Genomic DNA, 16,286 nt, shown 5'->3' with positions numbered 1-16,286 from the left:
AAGGATATGTGATGATCATTATGAAGGAGTCAATGCGAGGAAAAGGCTTTTAGGTAAGCTCAAAACTGTAAGAATTCAGGCTAAATCTTGGAAATGGTTAAGAAAATGACTGAAGGGTAGAAAATAATGGGTACCTGTTGGAAGAGTTATGTCCAGCTTGGGGGTGGGGGGGGGGGGTTACTGAGTGGGATTGCTACTTTTTCTAATGCCAAATGAAAAGTACAATCAATTCTAATGATGCAACTCAGAAAATACCAAAATGAATTAGACAAAATTGTAAGTGGGCAGAACTTAATACATTGGCCGGAATATTCACTTTGAAGAGATTGCGGGTTTGCGAGCGGGTGGCCAGTTAAAAGCGCTGAATTTGACAATGCATTTGTAAGCCGCCTTCATCCTGCTGACTTCTGCCTTTTACTCCGACACATTTCTCAGCGCGCCAGAGACCCGCTTGGGAGAGGCAGGGGACCAAATTCAAGAATTTAAGAGCTCATTGACAGATTATTAACAGGTTTTTTTTAAACAAATTTTTGCAGATTTTACTGGCTGTGCACGGGCTTCCTGAACCTCGCCTGTGAAAGCAAAGCAAGAGCTGAGCGGCCATTGTGCAAGTTGAACAACTGACAGTTGAAAAAAGTCACATAAATCTCACACCTTACACCTGCTTCCTTGCCTAAGGGAAAGGCTCTTGCTGACACCATTTGTACAGAGATTTTGCTTTCAAGAGTTTGCCGGTGATTTCTACAACCTCTGTAGCTACATTTGCCACATTGCAAGTCACTCTCACTATATTGGAGGTTTGAGCCTCTGATCTCCACTTTACCTGGCATCTATTAGATCAGCATGAGTGCCACTAATGCTGTTTACCTTCGACCTGATTTGGACCAAGATGAGCCCCAGCATCAACAACACCAACAAAACCAGCAGCATCACCGACCTGCTGCTCCACGGGAGAGAGGGGATGAGCACAGGGGTGCACCTTGCTGGAGGCGATAGTCCCAACACAAGGTAAAGAGGCAGAGGATGAGCTTCCTGGACATGATTGAACAGCAGTGCCTCAGGAGACTCAGACTATTGCGTCAGGTCATGACAGACATTTGTAGCTTTCTGGAAGAAGACCTGCTGCCAAGTGGACCTGGTGGACAAATGTGACCAGTGGCTGTCAAAATCATCAATGCCTTCAACATCTTCACCTCAGGCTCCTTCCAGGGCTATGCAGCAGGCACTTCCAGGTGTGGGCAGTCGGTTGCCCACAGATGCCTCACCCAGGTGATTGATGCCATGTTTCACAAGTCAGGCACTTATGTAAACTTTGCCACTGATAAAGCCAGTGTGACTAAGTGGGTGCTTGGCTTTGCAGCTCTGGCTGGCTTCCCACAGGTGCAGGGCATCATCGACTGCACACATATGCCCATCAAAGCACACCCAGGAGTATTTGTGAACAGGAAGGGTTCTACTACCTCAATATACAGCTCGTCTGCAACCACAAAAAGATCATTATGAATGTATAGGCCAGATTCCCAGGGTGCTGCCATGATTCTTTCATCCTGCTCCAGTCCACAATCCCTCAGCTCTTCACACCTCTGACCAGACTCACACCTCCGACCAGACTTACCAGCTGGCTGCTTGGAGACCAGGGCTATCCACTGAAAATGTGGCTGATGACACCCTTGAGGAGGCCAAGCAATGAGGCTAAGGAACGCTATAATGAAAGCCACATGACGACCAGATGTATAATAGAGCAAACAGTCAGAATGCTGAAGATGCACTTGGATAGATCTGGAGCAGCCCTTCAGTATGCACCAGCAAGGGTCTCCAGAATTATCACCGTATGCTGTGCACTGCACAATATATAGAGCAGCAGCGTGGATTGGAGCTGCAGGCAGAGCAAGGCGCAGAATGTAGAGCCTTTTCAGAGGATGGCGAGGTGGAACATGAGGAGGAGGAGGGGGAGGAACCTGAGAAGGAGATAGCACCAGCAGCAGTGCACATTGCTGCCCAGGAGGCCCGGGATGGCATCATAATGGCACAATTTGCTAACTTGCCCCAGTGTACCCATATGGCTCCCAGATGCTGAACCAACTCTCCCACACCATCTCCAAAGCCTCAGAATAAACCTAAAATGACCAAACCATTCCTGTCACATACTCATGGCTCGAGGTTAAGTAATAGAAACATAGAAACATAGAAAATAGGTGCAGGAGTAGGCCATTTGGCCCTTCGAGCCTGCACCCCCATTCAATAAGATCATGGCTGATCATTCCCTCAGTACCCCTTTCCTGCTTTCTCTCCATACCCCTTGATCCCTTTAGCCATAAGGGCCATATCTAACTCCCTCTTGAATATATCCAATGAACTGGCATCAACAACTCTCTGCGGCAGGGAATTCCACAGGTTAACAACTCTCTGAATGAAGAAATTTCTCCTCATCTCAGTGTAAAATGGCCTACCCCTTATCCTGAGACTGTGTCCCCTGGTTCTGGACTTCCCCAACATCGGGAACAATCTATCCGTATCTAACCTGTCCAGTCCCGTCAGAATCTTATATGTTTCTATGAGATCCCCTCTCATCCTTCTAAACTCCAGTGTATAAAGGTCCAGTTGATCCAGTCTCTCCTCATATGTCAGTCCTGCCATCCCGGAAATCAGTCTGGTGAACCTTCGCTGCACTCCCTCAATAGCAAGAACGTCCTTCCTCAGATTAGGAGACCAAAACTGAACACAATATTCCAGGTGAGGCCTCACCAATGTCTCACCATTCACCATTGACAAGGCCATATTCTAGGTAGCAGGCAAAAATGGACATGATGGGAAAGTGCTGCAAATAAATGATTTTACATGGCTTATAAATACACCTAATATATAACCCTCTAACATTTTGGAACATACCCATGTGCATACCCGTGTGCTTCTACAATTGCTTCAGCAGAGGTAGTGGATTTCCTGCAGCAACTGCTTAGACACTTTTGGCATTTGGTGCCTGTCAGGGCCCCGCCAAAGAGTGCTCCTCCTGCACCTGTGCAGGGGCAGACTCGGCCATTGGGATATGGGGCAGCATGTGGGGCTCTGACTGAGGGGGAGGCAATGGGGGAGAAGTGGGAGTGCTTTAAGCAGAGTCCCCACTTCCATGTCCCATCTCACCATCAGCCCTCTCATGGGCCACCCACATTTCCCTGTTAGCAAGGAGCTGGAGAGCACCTTGTTGCACATCAGTGGGGCAATGAAGGCTCAAGTCTAAGTTTGTATCCCTCCTAGATATGACTGCAATCAGATCTGCTGTTCAAAGCAAGCCTGCACTTGTTTGACAGGCGCATTTGATGCTCCATGCAGTTGGTCACCCTTTTCATTGAAGAGCATATCATCGGCATCGCTTGTGAGATGGTGCTGCTCATGTTGGAGATGGACTCCTCCATTCGCACTACAATCGAGCACACTGCACCTGGAAAAGCTGCCAGAGCCTCCCGCATTTTTTGCTGCTCCTCCAAGATTATCCTCTTTCTTGATGGCTCCCGAGGTTCAGCATCTACATCCAGCTGAGCAGAGCTGGAAGCATCCTGCACCCTCCAGCGAGGAGGCTACACTGCTGTCCCTGTCTCCACCATCTGCACTCGCTCACTTGTGATGTGTGAGACACCAGGTGACAACACTACTGTCTCTCTTACAGGACCTACTGACATGTGCGTATCTGTGCTGGGTGCGCATGGGTCGTGTGACCTTACAACCTCAGAGACTGCAGCTTCCTCTGAGGAGTCGTCCTTCTCCTCTGGGGGTGGCATTTGATAGACCTATCGGAGAGTAAAGATATGAATTAAAGCTGTTATGATAAGAATGCTTTAAGTCACCATTATGCACATGTTCATATTTCATTGACTGCTGACATCAAGTCATCATGAGTGACTATTGTATGCCATGTGGCTTTATGATATGTAATTCTGTCACCAGGTTGCAGAGATGTCCCCTTCTCTCCATCTCCCACAGTCAACAGCTCCGCAACTCAACTTATGTCCAGCACCTTCTCCTTTGCGGCCGTCAATTGAGTGGTAATTGAAGGGCCACCTCTGGTTCTCTGCCTGTCCCTGGTGTTCTGCGCTCTCTTCTCCTGCAAAGGATGGAAACAAGAGAACTTAGAGTGAGAGTCATGGAATGAGTGTAAGGGATGGATGGGCTTCGTCTGTAGAGGGTGACTATGAGCGAGTGGCGTGACATTGCCAAATAGCCCACTCTGTGGCATTATTTTCTATGATTGTATTAGGATGAGGGTCAGCGTCAGTGTTGGATAGTCAGCCTCAGAAAGAAATGCATGAGAGGTGGTCTTATAAAGATATATGATAGTAAACAACATGGAAATGTTAAGTGTGGAGAAGAGTAGAACAAAATGTTACTGCTTCAAACTAGTAAAAGGCAAATTTAGTATTGATATCAGGAAGTTTTCCTCCACAAATACTGATCAACATATGGAATGCACTAGAGTAGTGAGGACATAATCCCTGGAATTATTTAAGAAAGACTTGGATACTACAATGGACTGACTGCAGGGTTTTTCGAGATGGATGAGCTTAAAGTGGACCAAATGGCTTTTCTCATCTGTAATTATCTTATGATTAATCTCATACTCATCTTGCGCCCACACAGCTTAGTAAAGGCAGCAAATATTATCATATTTACATATTATATGAATAGAGCAAACAACAGCAAACCTGAAAGAGGCCACAGCCTCCACGAGTCACTGCATCCTACAGAGAATTTTTCCCTTTATCCTGAATAATTATCCAAGATTGGGTCTTAATACCATTGCAAGGCAGTCCTTGGAATCGAGAAAGACTTGCTTCCACTCCCGAAGTGAGTTCTTTGATGGCTGAACAGTCCAATACGAGAGCCACAAACCCTGTCACAGGTGGGACAGACATTCGTCGAGGGAAGGAGTCGGTGGGGCTGGTTTGCTGCGCTCCTTCCGCTGCCTGCGCTTGGTCTCTTCACGTTCTTTGCGTTGAGACTCGAAGAGCTCAACGCCCTCCCGGAAGCAGTTTCTCCACCTCGGGCGGTCTTCAGCCAGGGTCTCCCAGGTGTCAGTGGTGATGTCGCACTTTACCAGGGAGGCTTTGAGGGTGTCCTTATAACGTTTTCGCTGTCCTCCTTTGGCTCGTTTACCACGAAGGAGCTCCACATAAAGCATTTGCTTTGGGAGTCTCGTATCTGGCATGCGTACTATGTGGCCTGCCCAGCGAAGCTGATCGAGTGTGGTCAGTGCTTCAATACTGGGGATGTTAGCCTGGTCGAGGACACTGATGTTGGTCCGCCTGTCCTCCCAGGGGATTTGCAGGATCTTGCGGAGACATCGTTGGTGATATATCTCCAGCGACTTGAGGTGTCTTCTGTACATTGTCCCTGCCTCGGATCCATACAGAAGGGCAGGTATTACTACAGCCCTGTAGACCATGAGCTTGGTGGTAGATTTGAGGGCCTGGTCTGCAAACAGTATCAATGACAATACACTCTTAGAACACGCCCAGGATTGCTTTCCTCCCGTCCGATAACTTTTGAGTTTCTACATCATGAAAGGCTTTTCAATTCGTATGGTGCAGAAACTGAAATGGCATTATAACTTTTAAAATTCATATATACAAGTTACATACTTCAAAAGCTTTCTGTATAGTCATATTACACAAATAAGATACAATACTATTCATATTTAATACTAATTAATACTTATTATGGAGTTTTTTGAAGTGAGATATGTTTTGTGCAGAGCAAAACCTTGTCTTGGCGAGGCAGGAGAAGGACTGTTTTGGCAATTTTTGGGTTCCTTTCTGTTCTGGTATTGTCAGTGAGCCATGCCCCCGCTGACTGTCACACGAACAGCTATCATCCATCTGCCAATGATTGCACAAGAAGCCACGGTCTAAATTCATGTAACACTAAGTATGTTCGCTGTAAAATAATTATCCTATATCGGTAGAACGTTCGAAAAACATGATTACGAAAATGTCAGTTAATCAAGTGGTTATATTCCGTGTCGGTACGCGCGAATATTTCGTGCCAAATAAATGTTGTTCTCAGGAGCGAAGCATTGGCACACATATTGCAGGAAAAAGGATTATAGGGCAGGAATGTGAAACCCCAAAAAGGTGGACTTACAATAAGTCACAAAATAAATCCTAAATTATAATTCTAAAATATCCTTGCTAATGTGTACATATAAGTTCAATATATACATATAACATATAAGTTCGATATAAGGTGGAAACTTATCACAAAATTGTATTTGCGGCTTACTGTGAACCACCTGAATCAAACATAAATAAAAACAGAAAATGCAGGAAATCTCAGCAGCATATGTAGAGAGAAACAGACGTTTCAGGTCTGTGACCCTTCGTCAGAATCAAATAGGTCGTTTTCCTGTTCGGGACGATTTCAAGGCTTTATAACACCATTACGTATTGTGGTTAACTGTAGTGCAATAAAACGAAGTGTTACGCTAGGACAAAATGTATTTATTAATTCGCTGATATTAATTAATATGAACGAAAATTTGCAGAAAAAAACAATAGTTTTACCTCATGCACTATTTTAAACGTCTTTTCTTCGTTTATGTTAACTGAGCTGTCAAATACAAACCGAAATTCCGCTTGAAACATGAACTAGTCGAGGTCTGAAATAATAAAGATGGCCATTTATTAATACATAATTCCCATTCTGAGTCAACTGTTCTAAACATTTAAAGACATGCAGATTGTAAAGGTGACCGGAGAGCCCCTGCTCCAATCGCTTCGTTTTATCCATGGCCTGCCTTTCCCTGACACAACATTCACTCCGAATTGGATCTCCAGAACGATAAGGATTTCGTTAATGATACAGTGCATTGATTAAAAATGAAAACAATATAAATATATCATTCTATATTCTGTGTAAACTGCAACTCCTTTCATTAATTTCATATATACATATAAGGTAAATTATCATGGGATTATGCCTTTTGATCCACCATGAATTGTTCTCAGTTCTGAAACGTCAACGATTTTCCTTTCTGCTGTCTGACTTGCTGAGTATTTCCAGCGTTTTCTGTCCTTGTTTCAGATTTCCACTGCCTGCAGTATTTTGTTTTCTTTTAATATTCTAATTGTGTATCGCATATTGCCTTTAAAATAAATAGAATAGGGTTAAATGTGACCTTATATATACTTTACCTAACAGCTAATAGTAAGACACTAACGGAAAACACAGTGCTTTGATTTGATTCCCATCTGACAGATCTGACAAATGATCATGCGATGCTGGGGTGCATCAAAGGAGGGAATTAACTTGTGTTAAACGCTGCCCTAATGGAAAGATTGAGCGATGCTGAATTTCTGATTCCACCTCCCTCCGTTGCGTAAAGCTGCCTTTTGGGGGCTTTCTTCCAATTGCTCTGTGTCTTATTGAGAGTTCATCCTTTGCCGGTGCGGTCAGCAGTCCATCAAGATCCAGCTCTCATTCTCCGACGGCGTAAGTGCAATCCCGTGGATCTGAAAGCAGAACCGGGAGGTTTGGAAACCATCCTGTTTTATTATTGCCTTCAGTCTTCCAGTGACGAGCTCGCTGGTATCTCCTGTCCAGAATCTAATTGACAGTAGTTCCTCTAGATTTCGTTTTACCTCCTCTGCTAACTAGTTTGTTGTGTAGTTACTGAACTCTGAGATGAGGATGATATTGCAGTAATTGCAATCAGTTCTATGTTTTAAAACAGGTAAAGCCGATTATCTACCATTCTTTTTTGTCATTCTCCAATTTTTATTTTATTTTATTTCATCTTGATAACGCAATGTGTTGGTGTAGCAGAGTCACAATCAATTCTGTTTTGACTGTTTAAATTCCAAAAAGGCAAGATGGATACACGGGAACAAAATATATTGGAAGTTTATTATCCTTTAAAAAACAATCTTTTTGGTAAAAGTGTTTATTTCATAGAACAAAAAGCATTTGCTGTTGTCAACCATGGTGAGCTTGATATTCTATTTCAGCTGTTAGATGGTACTAGATTTCCGGATATTGTAAAGAATATCTGCGTATTTGTTTGGCAGCTAAAGACCGGGCTTGCCGGAAAGAACTTTTAAGGTATATTGCAATATTGATGTTACAACCTTCCTTGAAAGTAGAATTTATATCAGGTAAAACTGCGCATTTATGCATGCGTATTTGGATGGGATATATATTTGTAAACATTGTAACGTGTTTTTCAAAGTATTGTTAATATTTAAGGCTATTATAGTTTAACAAAATGGTAATTGAGTCGTTAACTTAGAAAAACAAAATTAAAATCTATATTTACTATATGTTATATTATCAAAATCACGTAGAAAAGTACTGCCCACAATATAGTACAGGAACTACTCCACATATATCCAACATATAAAGATTAATCTCATCAAAGCAAGTTATCGAATGTCATACGAGAACCTGATCAATACAATTAACGGCAGCTGTTTCAAATGTAAGGTTCATACTTTTTCTTGTTTCTTGATGTGTTCGTTTTATTATTTTTTTGACTCGGTAAATGTATTTTTTTAATGGTTGCGTGTTCTCCTGTTTTCTAGGTTGGATCGGTGACGTTTATTGACATCTTCTGTTGTTATTGCCATTAACACGAATTGACGAGTATTCGTGCCTTGAGGTGGTTGACGATCTGAAGAGCTTCGGGCTCCCATGATCAAAGGCAGACTCCCTAACCTTCAAATGTCTTCAGTTGTGGCTCCAGCCCAAGAGTTCAACAGGATGGAGACCAAGAAGGTAGAGCTGATTCTGGTAAAGGAACAGAATGGCGTTCAGTTTACCAATTCGACTCTGATCAGCTCTCCCCAGCCTTCTGGAGAAGGAGATCGTGAGACCGAGAACAGGGAGACCTGGGCCAAGAAGATCGATTTCCTGCTCTCAGTTGTTGGCTTTGCCGTGGACTTGGCCAATGTCTGGAGATTCCCTTACCTGTGTTATCGCAACGGCGGAGGTAGGAAACCTTCAGCATCATCAGTAATTCCTCTTGCTGCTTTCCCCTTGCTGTTAACAGTTTTGTCCGCATATTCTTTCCTAATCTCCTAAGAAAACGTTTATAAATGTTAAGAATATCTCGGATAGATGTGTGTTTTGACCGCATACTGAATGGACTATAGTGGTAATGATCGTTTGATGATTTAAAGTTAGTAATTGGACATATGGCGAAGTATTTCATTGATATATTAAATAATCGCGAAGTATTTGTAACTTAAAGTAGTGAGTGAGCGAAGTGAAAATACACTAATTGCTGTTCTGTTTGAAGTCCCCTTATGTGCTCGTGAAACCCTGTCGCTTGGTACAGAACGCATATCTCTCCATTTACCCCAATGCAATCGTTACTCTGTGGCCAGACCCTGAAGACAATAGGCTAATATGTGTAAGTGTACATATACAGCTCGAGTCTCGCCGCTGCCGTAAGAATACTAAAAGGTTCTTTGTTTCCTACAGGAGCATTTCTCGTTCCTTATTTGTTCTTTATGTTGATTGCTGGAATGCCACTGTTTTATATGGAGTTAGCACTGGGACAGTTCAACAGAGAAGGGGCAGCAGGAGTTTGGAAGATCTGCCCCATATTTAAAGGTAAACATCTCCTTTGCATTCATTAGTGGGGCCTTTTAAAGGAGATGGAGAAAATGTCAGCTAAAATTTCCACTTCCGATCACTACTTGTTGGGCTGTGAGAGCAAATGTACGTGTGGAGTAAGGATAGCATGGCATGAGGCGTGCCTTTGATGCTCTCAGAAACAAAACTGTCCACACTTAAAGAATGGGCGAGATAGCTCGAACTGGAATTACAAATTAGCGTGAGTCAGTACATTCAGAAAAGGAGTGAAGAAAACTGGATACAAATAACGCTGCAGCGTTTCATTTGCTGGGCTGTGTATAGTTCCAAAATCTGAAAGAAGGTTTTTACAGTCCTATTATTACCAACACATTGGGGGTTTGGGGTAATATATTAGCATGGATAGAAGATTGGCTGACAAACAGAAAACAGAGAGTCCGGATAAATGGTTCATTCTCTGGTTGGCAATCAGAGTGGGGTGCCGCAGGGATCAGTGCTGGGACCCCAACTATTTACAATCTATATTAACAACTTGGAAGAGGGGACTGATTGTAACGTAGCCAAATTTTCTGACGATACAAAGATGGGAGGAAGGGTAATGTGTGAGGAGGACATAAAGAGGCTGCAGGAGGACATAGACAGGCTAAGTGAGTGGGCAAGAATTTAGCAGATGGAGTATGATGTTGGAAAGTGTGAGGTCATGCACTTTGGCAGAAAAAAATCAAAGAGCAAGTTATTATTTAAATGGAAAAAGATTGCAAAGTGCTACAGTACAACGAGACCTGGGGTTACCTGTGCATGGAACACAAAAGGATAGTATGCAGGTACAGCAAGTGATCAGGAAGGCCAATGGAATCTTGGCCTTTATTGCAAAGGGGATGGAGTATAAAAGCAGGGACGTCTTGTTACAGCTGTACAGGGTATTGGTGAGGCCACACCTGGAATACTGCGTGCAGTTTTGGTTTCCATATTTACGAAAGGATATACTTGCTGTGGAGGTGGTTCAGAGAAGGTTCACTAGGTTGATCCCAGGGATGAGGGGGTTGACTTATGAGGAAAGGTTGAGTAGGTTGGGCCTCTACTCATTGGAACTCAGAAGAATGAGAGGTGATCTTATCGAAACGTATAAGATTATGAGGGGGCTTGACAAAGTGGATGCAGAGAGGATGTTTCCACTGAAGGGGAATACTAGAACTAGAGGGCAAGATCTTCGAATAAGGGGGCCAACCATTTAGAACTGAGATGAGGAGAAATTTCTTCTCTCAGAGGGTTGTCTCAGAGAGCTGTGGAAGCTGGGACATTAAATAAATTTAAGACAGAAATCAACAGTTTCTTAAACAATAAGGGGATATGGGGAGCAGGCAGGGAAGTGGAGCTGAGTCCATGATCAGATCAACCATGATCTTATTGAATGGCGGAGCAGGCTCGAGGGGCCTTATGGCGTACTCCTGCTCCTATTTCTTAGTTCTTATGTTCTTATTAATTATGCTACTATTGTTTCGCCATTTGAAAGATTCTGATGGACAATGTTAAAACAGAATGTTTCTCCGTGCTAATCTCAATACCAGCAGCTGATAACTGAACAATTCTCAGTGTTGAAATCTATCTATTATTAATGTCGATTTGGACTGTTATATGGTCTCTCACAATATTTCTTCAGCTTCAATGTTTCAAAAACATGCACATTTTCTCAGTGTTTTTAGTTTATAACATAAGAGCATAAGAACATAAGAATTAGGAACAAGAGTGTGCCATACAGCCCCTCAAGCCTGCTCCATCATTCAGTAAGATCATGGCTGATCTTCGACCTCAACTCCACTTTCCTGCCCAATCTCCATATCCCTTGACTCTGCTAGAGTCCAAAAATCTGTCTATCTCAGCCTTGAATAGACTAAAGGATTCAGGATCCACAGCCATTTGGAGTAGAGAATTCCAAAGATTCACAACCCTCTGAGTGAAGAAATTCCCCTTATCTCAGTCTTAAATCCTAAGACTGTGTCCCTTTGTTCTAGACTCTAAATGAGACAGTTATTTCAGAGCAGTTTATCCTGTGTGCCAGTTTATGAATAGATCAGACAGTGGAAATGCAAGACTCACTGAAGAAACTTTGGTTCAGAGCATGAATCTGTTAGAAATATCCTACATGTTTCTCTGAAGAATTGTCTACACCCATTGTCATCCTTCTCTATTTTTTACGTGAGACAGCCAATGCATCCACTGTTTCATGGTGCAGGTGCACACTCCATTTGTGTTGCACTCTTCAGTACAGGAAGCCCTGCAAAGGGAGACTATAACGATGTCCTACAAAAATGTCAGTGTGCAAAATATTCACTGTCAGAAAAGGTATATTCAATATTTATTACTATCTTTCTGTGCTTGCAGGTTTAGTTCTCTAGAAACATCTACAAAGCTTTTGTTTCAATTTTTGTGTGTACCTGTTTTGATAAATACCAGATGCAAATCTGTTTAGTTGGCTTTATTAGAGGGTATTGGAATCAACATCAAAATGCCTTCTTGTAATGCCAGTCCATTCATTTTGACCTGCCCTATGATATTACAATGTATTACTTCCTAATAATGAACATAATAGCATTTATTATTGACATTGCTGTAAAAGAAATGTATAGATTTATTCAAATTAAAGTTAAGTTGGAGAATATTACATTTGTTAACCTATTGTGTTATATAATTTAATAGATTTAGACATTATAGTCAAAGTTCTGCAGAGTGACAACATTGAATGGACACATGTGTCTTTAGATTTAAATCACTCAAATATTTACAGTTCTTATGCTACATTGAGTATCACATAGATTGTCATAATTTAACACTGTTTAATAAAAGAGTTTTGATTCACCACAGCCAACGTTCATATTTAGATGCACTTCTGCAACCGTTGACCTGGTATAGAAGATTGAGCAGAAAGAAAAGATGATAAATAAAAAATGATAAATAATTTCAGTCCATTCCAGGCTAGCCCTGAGCCAAAAAGAAAGCTTTTCTGAGACATTGTGCAGTTTGAGTAATATCCTTGTGGTGGTAGAAATGATATTGTTGATGTGCCATATATCGGCCGAAACACAAATCAATTATACGCTCATGCCCCATCAGAAGCAATATCAACTTCAGCAACACAAATGTACTGATATGTGATAGCAATAGTGACTGACAATATTCCTGGCAATCAACGGCAAATTATTTCTTGATAAACTTGCAGCAATGCTGTTGCATTTGTTAATTCTCTGGTGTGTGTCATCATTCATGCAGTTTATCAGCAGTCAGTGTCTGCACTGAGAGGTTGCTGTTAGCATTGAACAGGCCCCAAATAGAATAAAATCACCATAAAATTGACGGTTTAGATATTATTATAAAAATATATGCACTGGATATCTTGGTGTGAGTTCTAGACAGCAATCTGATCTCAGGCATCAGGTGCTACTTATAAAATACTTGAGCGATGCACTTGTAATTCTTGACATGTTTCAAATCCTCAGTTAGATTACACCCTTATAATTACTATTACCCCCTTGTATTCTTCATATAATCAACTTTCAGAGTCACTTTTTTTCTACAGTACAATGAGTGGTAATCATCATAATTTCATTTTTATAAGAATTGTACTTGATTCTACTTTTAAAATAACAATGAAGAGTTATTCCAGACACTGATTCTCTGTTATCTGCATTATTGTTTTAGGCGTTGGCTTCACAGTTATACTGATTGCACTTTATGTTGGTTTCTACTACAATGTAATCATCGCATGGGCTCTATATTACCTGTTCTCATCCTTTACCACGGAGCTGCCCTGGATCCATTGCAACAACAGCTGGAACAGCCCCAATTGTTCTGAATTCAGCAACTTTACGCAGCAAAACACCGCCACAAAGTATTATGAGTACAAAACCAATCCTGCAGCTGAATACTACGAGTAAGTAGAAGAGTATTATCATAGTCGCTCCTAGGATTAGGTGGTACCTTTCATAGCATTACCATTTGCTAAAGACACTATTATCCTTTTATGTTGTAACACTGATTCTGATGTTGGTTGGAATAGTTAAGGTTATAGCTTTTGCGACTCTTTAACTTTTGTTACAGGGCAGGTTGGATAGGGAATGCAAGTCCCAGGTTTGAGGTAATTGAAAGTTGGCAAGAAATACACTCCCTTCTACCTGACACTGCACATTATGAAAAGGATTGTTGTCTGATAGGTGATCTCTCTCTGTCTCTCTCTCTATCACAATTTTTCTTTTCTCTCTATTTTTTTCTCTTTCTCTCTCACTTTCTCTTTCTCTCACTTTTTCTCTTTTACTCCCTTTCTTTTTCTCTCTCCCTTTCTCTTTTGATCCCTGTTTTATTAATATTTTTGTGATAATTTTACCCTTGTACTTTACTTTCTTGTTCCTTCTAGACTTTAAATACACCATGCTACACACCCTTCTCTTTCACTTTCTCTTCCTGCCTCTCTCACTCTATTTTATTAGTAATTTGCTCCTCTGTACTTTACTTTCATGTTCCTTCTAAATTTTAAATACATAATTCTACTCACCCTTCTTCCTGTAACCAAACGTCACATAATTTCTAACTCTAACTCACAGATTTGCCAAATATCTGATCAGAAAAAAAAATCCTGTGGTTTTAAATTGTCAATCAAACTGTTCTCATTGTTTCATTTAGGCCAGTTGAAATGTGAATGTTTTTAAACCTCCTACCGTATTTGCTTGAAAGAATATGACAAACAAAATTGGACCAGATCATGCTGGAGTGGAGCATCTCTTGGCACGCCTTGTTAGTCGGTCTTTTTTCTGCACCATTCAAGTCAAACGTTTTTTTGCCATAACTTGCTGGAAATGTGAGCTGATAACGGCATACAAGGACATCTGGTACCTCACTGAAAGTCGGGACTAACACTGTACCTTCTTAACTAATGAGATTTAAGGGTTGTGAAAGAAACAGATGAGTGACTGAGAAGGAATGTGAATTGGTGTCAAATAAAGTACAGAGAGAGAAATAAAGAGAGGGAAAGAAAGATTGGATTAAGAGAGAAAAAAATGGAGACAGTAAAGAAAAGAAAGAAAAAAAATTAAATAATAATTTGTAAATCTCTAAGAACTAGTACCACCTGATGGAATGAAACTCCACAAATTAAATTGTTCAGAGAGGTTGATTGGCAGTGCATTAACAATTATCACGTCATTAAAAAGGTACTAAAGCTGTTAATTACCAGACTTAAATTTCTGTGGCGTGTTTAACGGACAATTAATATGCAAATCCAGTAAGTTCTTAAAAACAATGGGAAGGCTAAGGATGAGATGCCGTTTGTGCGAAGGTGGAGCAGCGTAAATCGACCAGCAAGTTCTGGAGATTCACAACTCATGCATATGTCTTAATCCTTTGAACTTGCTGACCAATTTTCAATTAATAACGAAGTGCATCATTAACACACAGTTATTTTACGAGTAAGAACCGACCCAGGAAGGAAGATTTTATTGATCTCAGCGTTGAATATACTCAATGACTCAGAATCCACAGCCCTTTGTGGTAAAGAATTCCAAAGATTCTCAACCTTTGAGTGAAGATATTCCTCCTCATCTCTGTCTTAAATGGCCGACCCTTTATTCTGAGACTGTGCTCCCCAGTTCTAGATTCTCCTGCCAGGGGATACAACCTCTCAGCATCTACCCTGTCAAACCCCCTCAGAATCTTGTATGTTTTAATGAGATCACTTTTCATTCTTCTAAACTCGAGAGAGTATAGGCCCAGTCGACTGAAAAGCAAAAATATTGCGGATGCTGGAAAACTGAAATAAAAACAGAACATTTTGGAAATACTCAGCAGGTCAGGCAGCATCTGTGGAGAGAGAAACAGAGTTAAAGTGTTGGATTTTGCTGGTTCCCACCTCCCCCGCCCCCGCCACACGGTGTGGAGGGACTCGGGAGACGGCGGGAAACCCAGACGGCCGGGTTTACCAACACACTGTGAAGTTTTGATAGGCTGGCTTCCAGTCGAGCGAGAAACACGGAGCAGGAGACCACAGGACAAGGTAAGTGCTGGGCCCAGGTTGGTGTGGAGGGGAATCCAAGCCAGGTCTGATCATCGGGAAGGCATCCAATCCCCAATCCTGGGGGGGGGGGGGGATGGGTGAGCTTGATTCCTGGGAGGGGTCTAATCCCCGACCCCAGGGCCGAATCACGATCCCGTGGGTGGGGGGGAGGGTGTTGCAGGCCCATGGGGAGGTGGTAGTCTGATCCCGGGGGGGGGGGTGGGGGGGGGGGCGGGGTTGTTGGCAGTCCGACGCAGTCTGATGGTGGTGGAGCTTAGGGGGCTTGGATAAAGCACTTCTGCTCCTCCTGGTCCACTAGGATTGCTCCCTGAGCCCCAGGATCCTCGGCCGCCTGCAGTGAAACCAGCAAAGCAAGTTTAAGTACAGGTTTCTGGCCTCATTATTAGGGCCCAAGTTTCCACACGATAAAAAACGGGCGCCCCTCCGAGCTGGGCGCCCGTTTTTCGCGCCTAAAACGGCGCCTGAAAAAAACCTTGCGATTCTGGAGAGCCCTGCAGCTCCTTGTCTGTTTGGCGCGGCGCCCAGGGGGGCGGAGCCTACACTCGCGCCGATTTTGTAAGTGGGAGGGGGCGGGTACTATTTAAATTAGTTTTTTTCCTGCCGGCAATGCTGCGCGTGCGCGTTGGAGCGTTCGCGCACG

General features: G+C 42.4%; 1 protein-coding gene across 1 annotated transcript in view; it reads left to right on the top strand.

The window, feature by feature from the left end:
• Positions 1 to 8,679: 8,679 nt before the first annotated feature.
• LOC139264094 (sodium-dependent dopamine transporter-like) overlaps positions 8,680 to 16,286 on the top strand; it is a 90,967-nt gene continuing 83,360 nt past the window's right edge. The window contains exons 1-3 of the mRNA XM_070880185.1: positions 8,680 to 8,977; positions 9,472 to 9,603; positions 13,282 to 13,513. Of these exons, the coding sequence (XP_070736286.1) occupies positions 8,680 to 8,977; positions 9,472 to 9,603; positions 13,282 to 13,513 (662 nt within the window). The remainder of the gene's footprint in view (positions 8,978 to 9,471; positions 9,604 to 13,281; positions 13,514 to 16,286) is intronic.

This window comes from Pristiophorus japonicus, chromosome 5, assembly GCF_044704955.1.
Source record: "Pristiophorus japonicus isolate sPriJap1 chromosome 5, sPriJap1.hap1, whole genome shotgun sequence".
NCBI classification, from domain to species: domain Eukaryota; kingdom Metazoa; phylum Chordata; class Chondrichthyes; family Pristiophoridae; genus Pristiophorus; species Pristiophorus japonicus.
The sequence above is the reverse complement of the archived record's forward strand: the minus strand, read 5'-3'. Positions and strand labels throughout refer to the sequence as shown.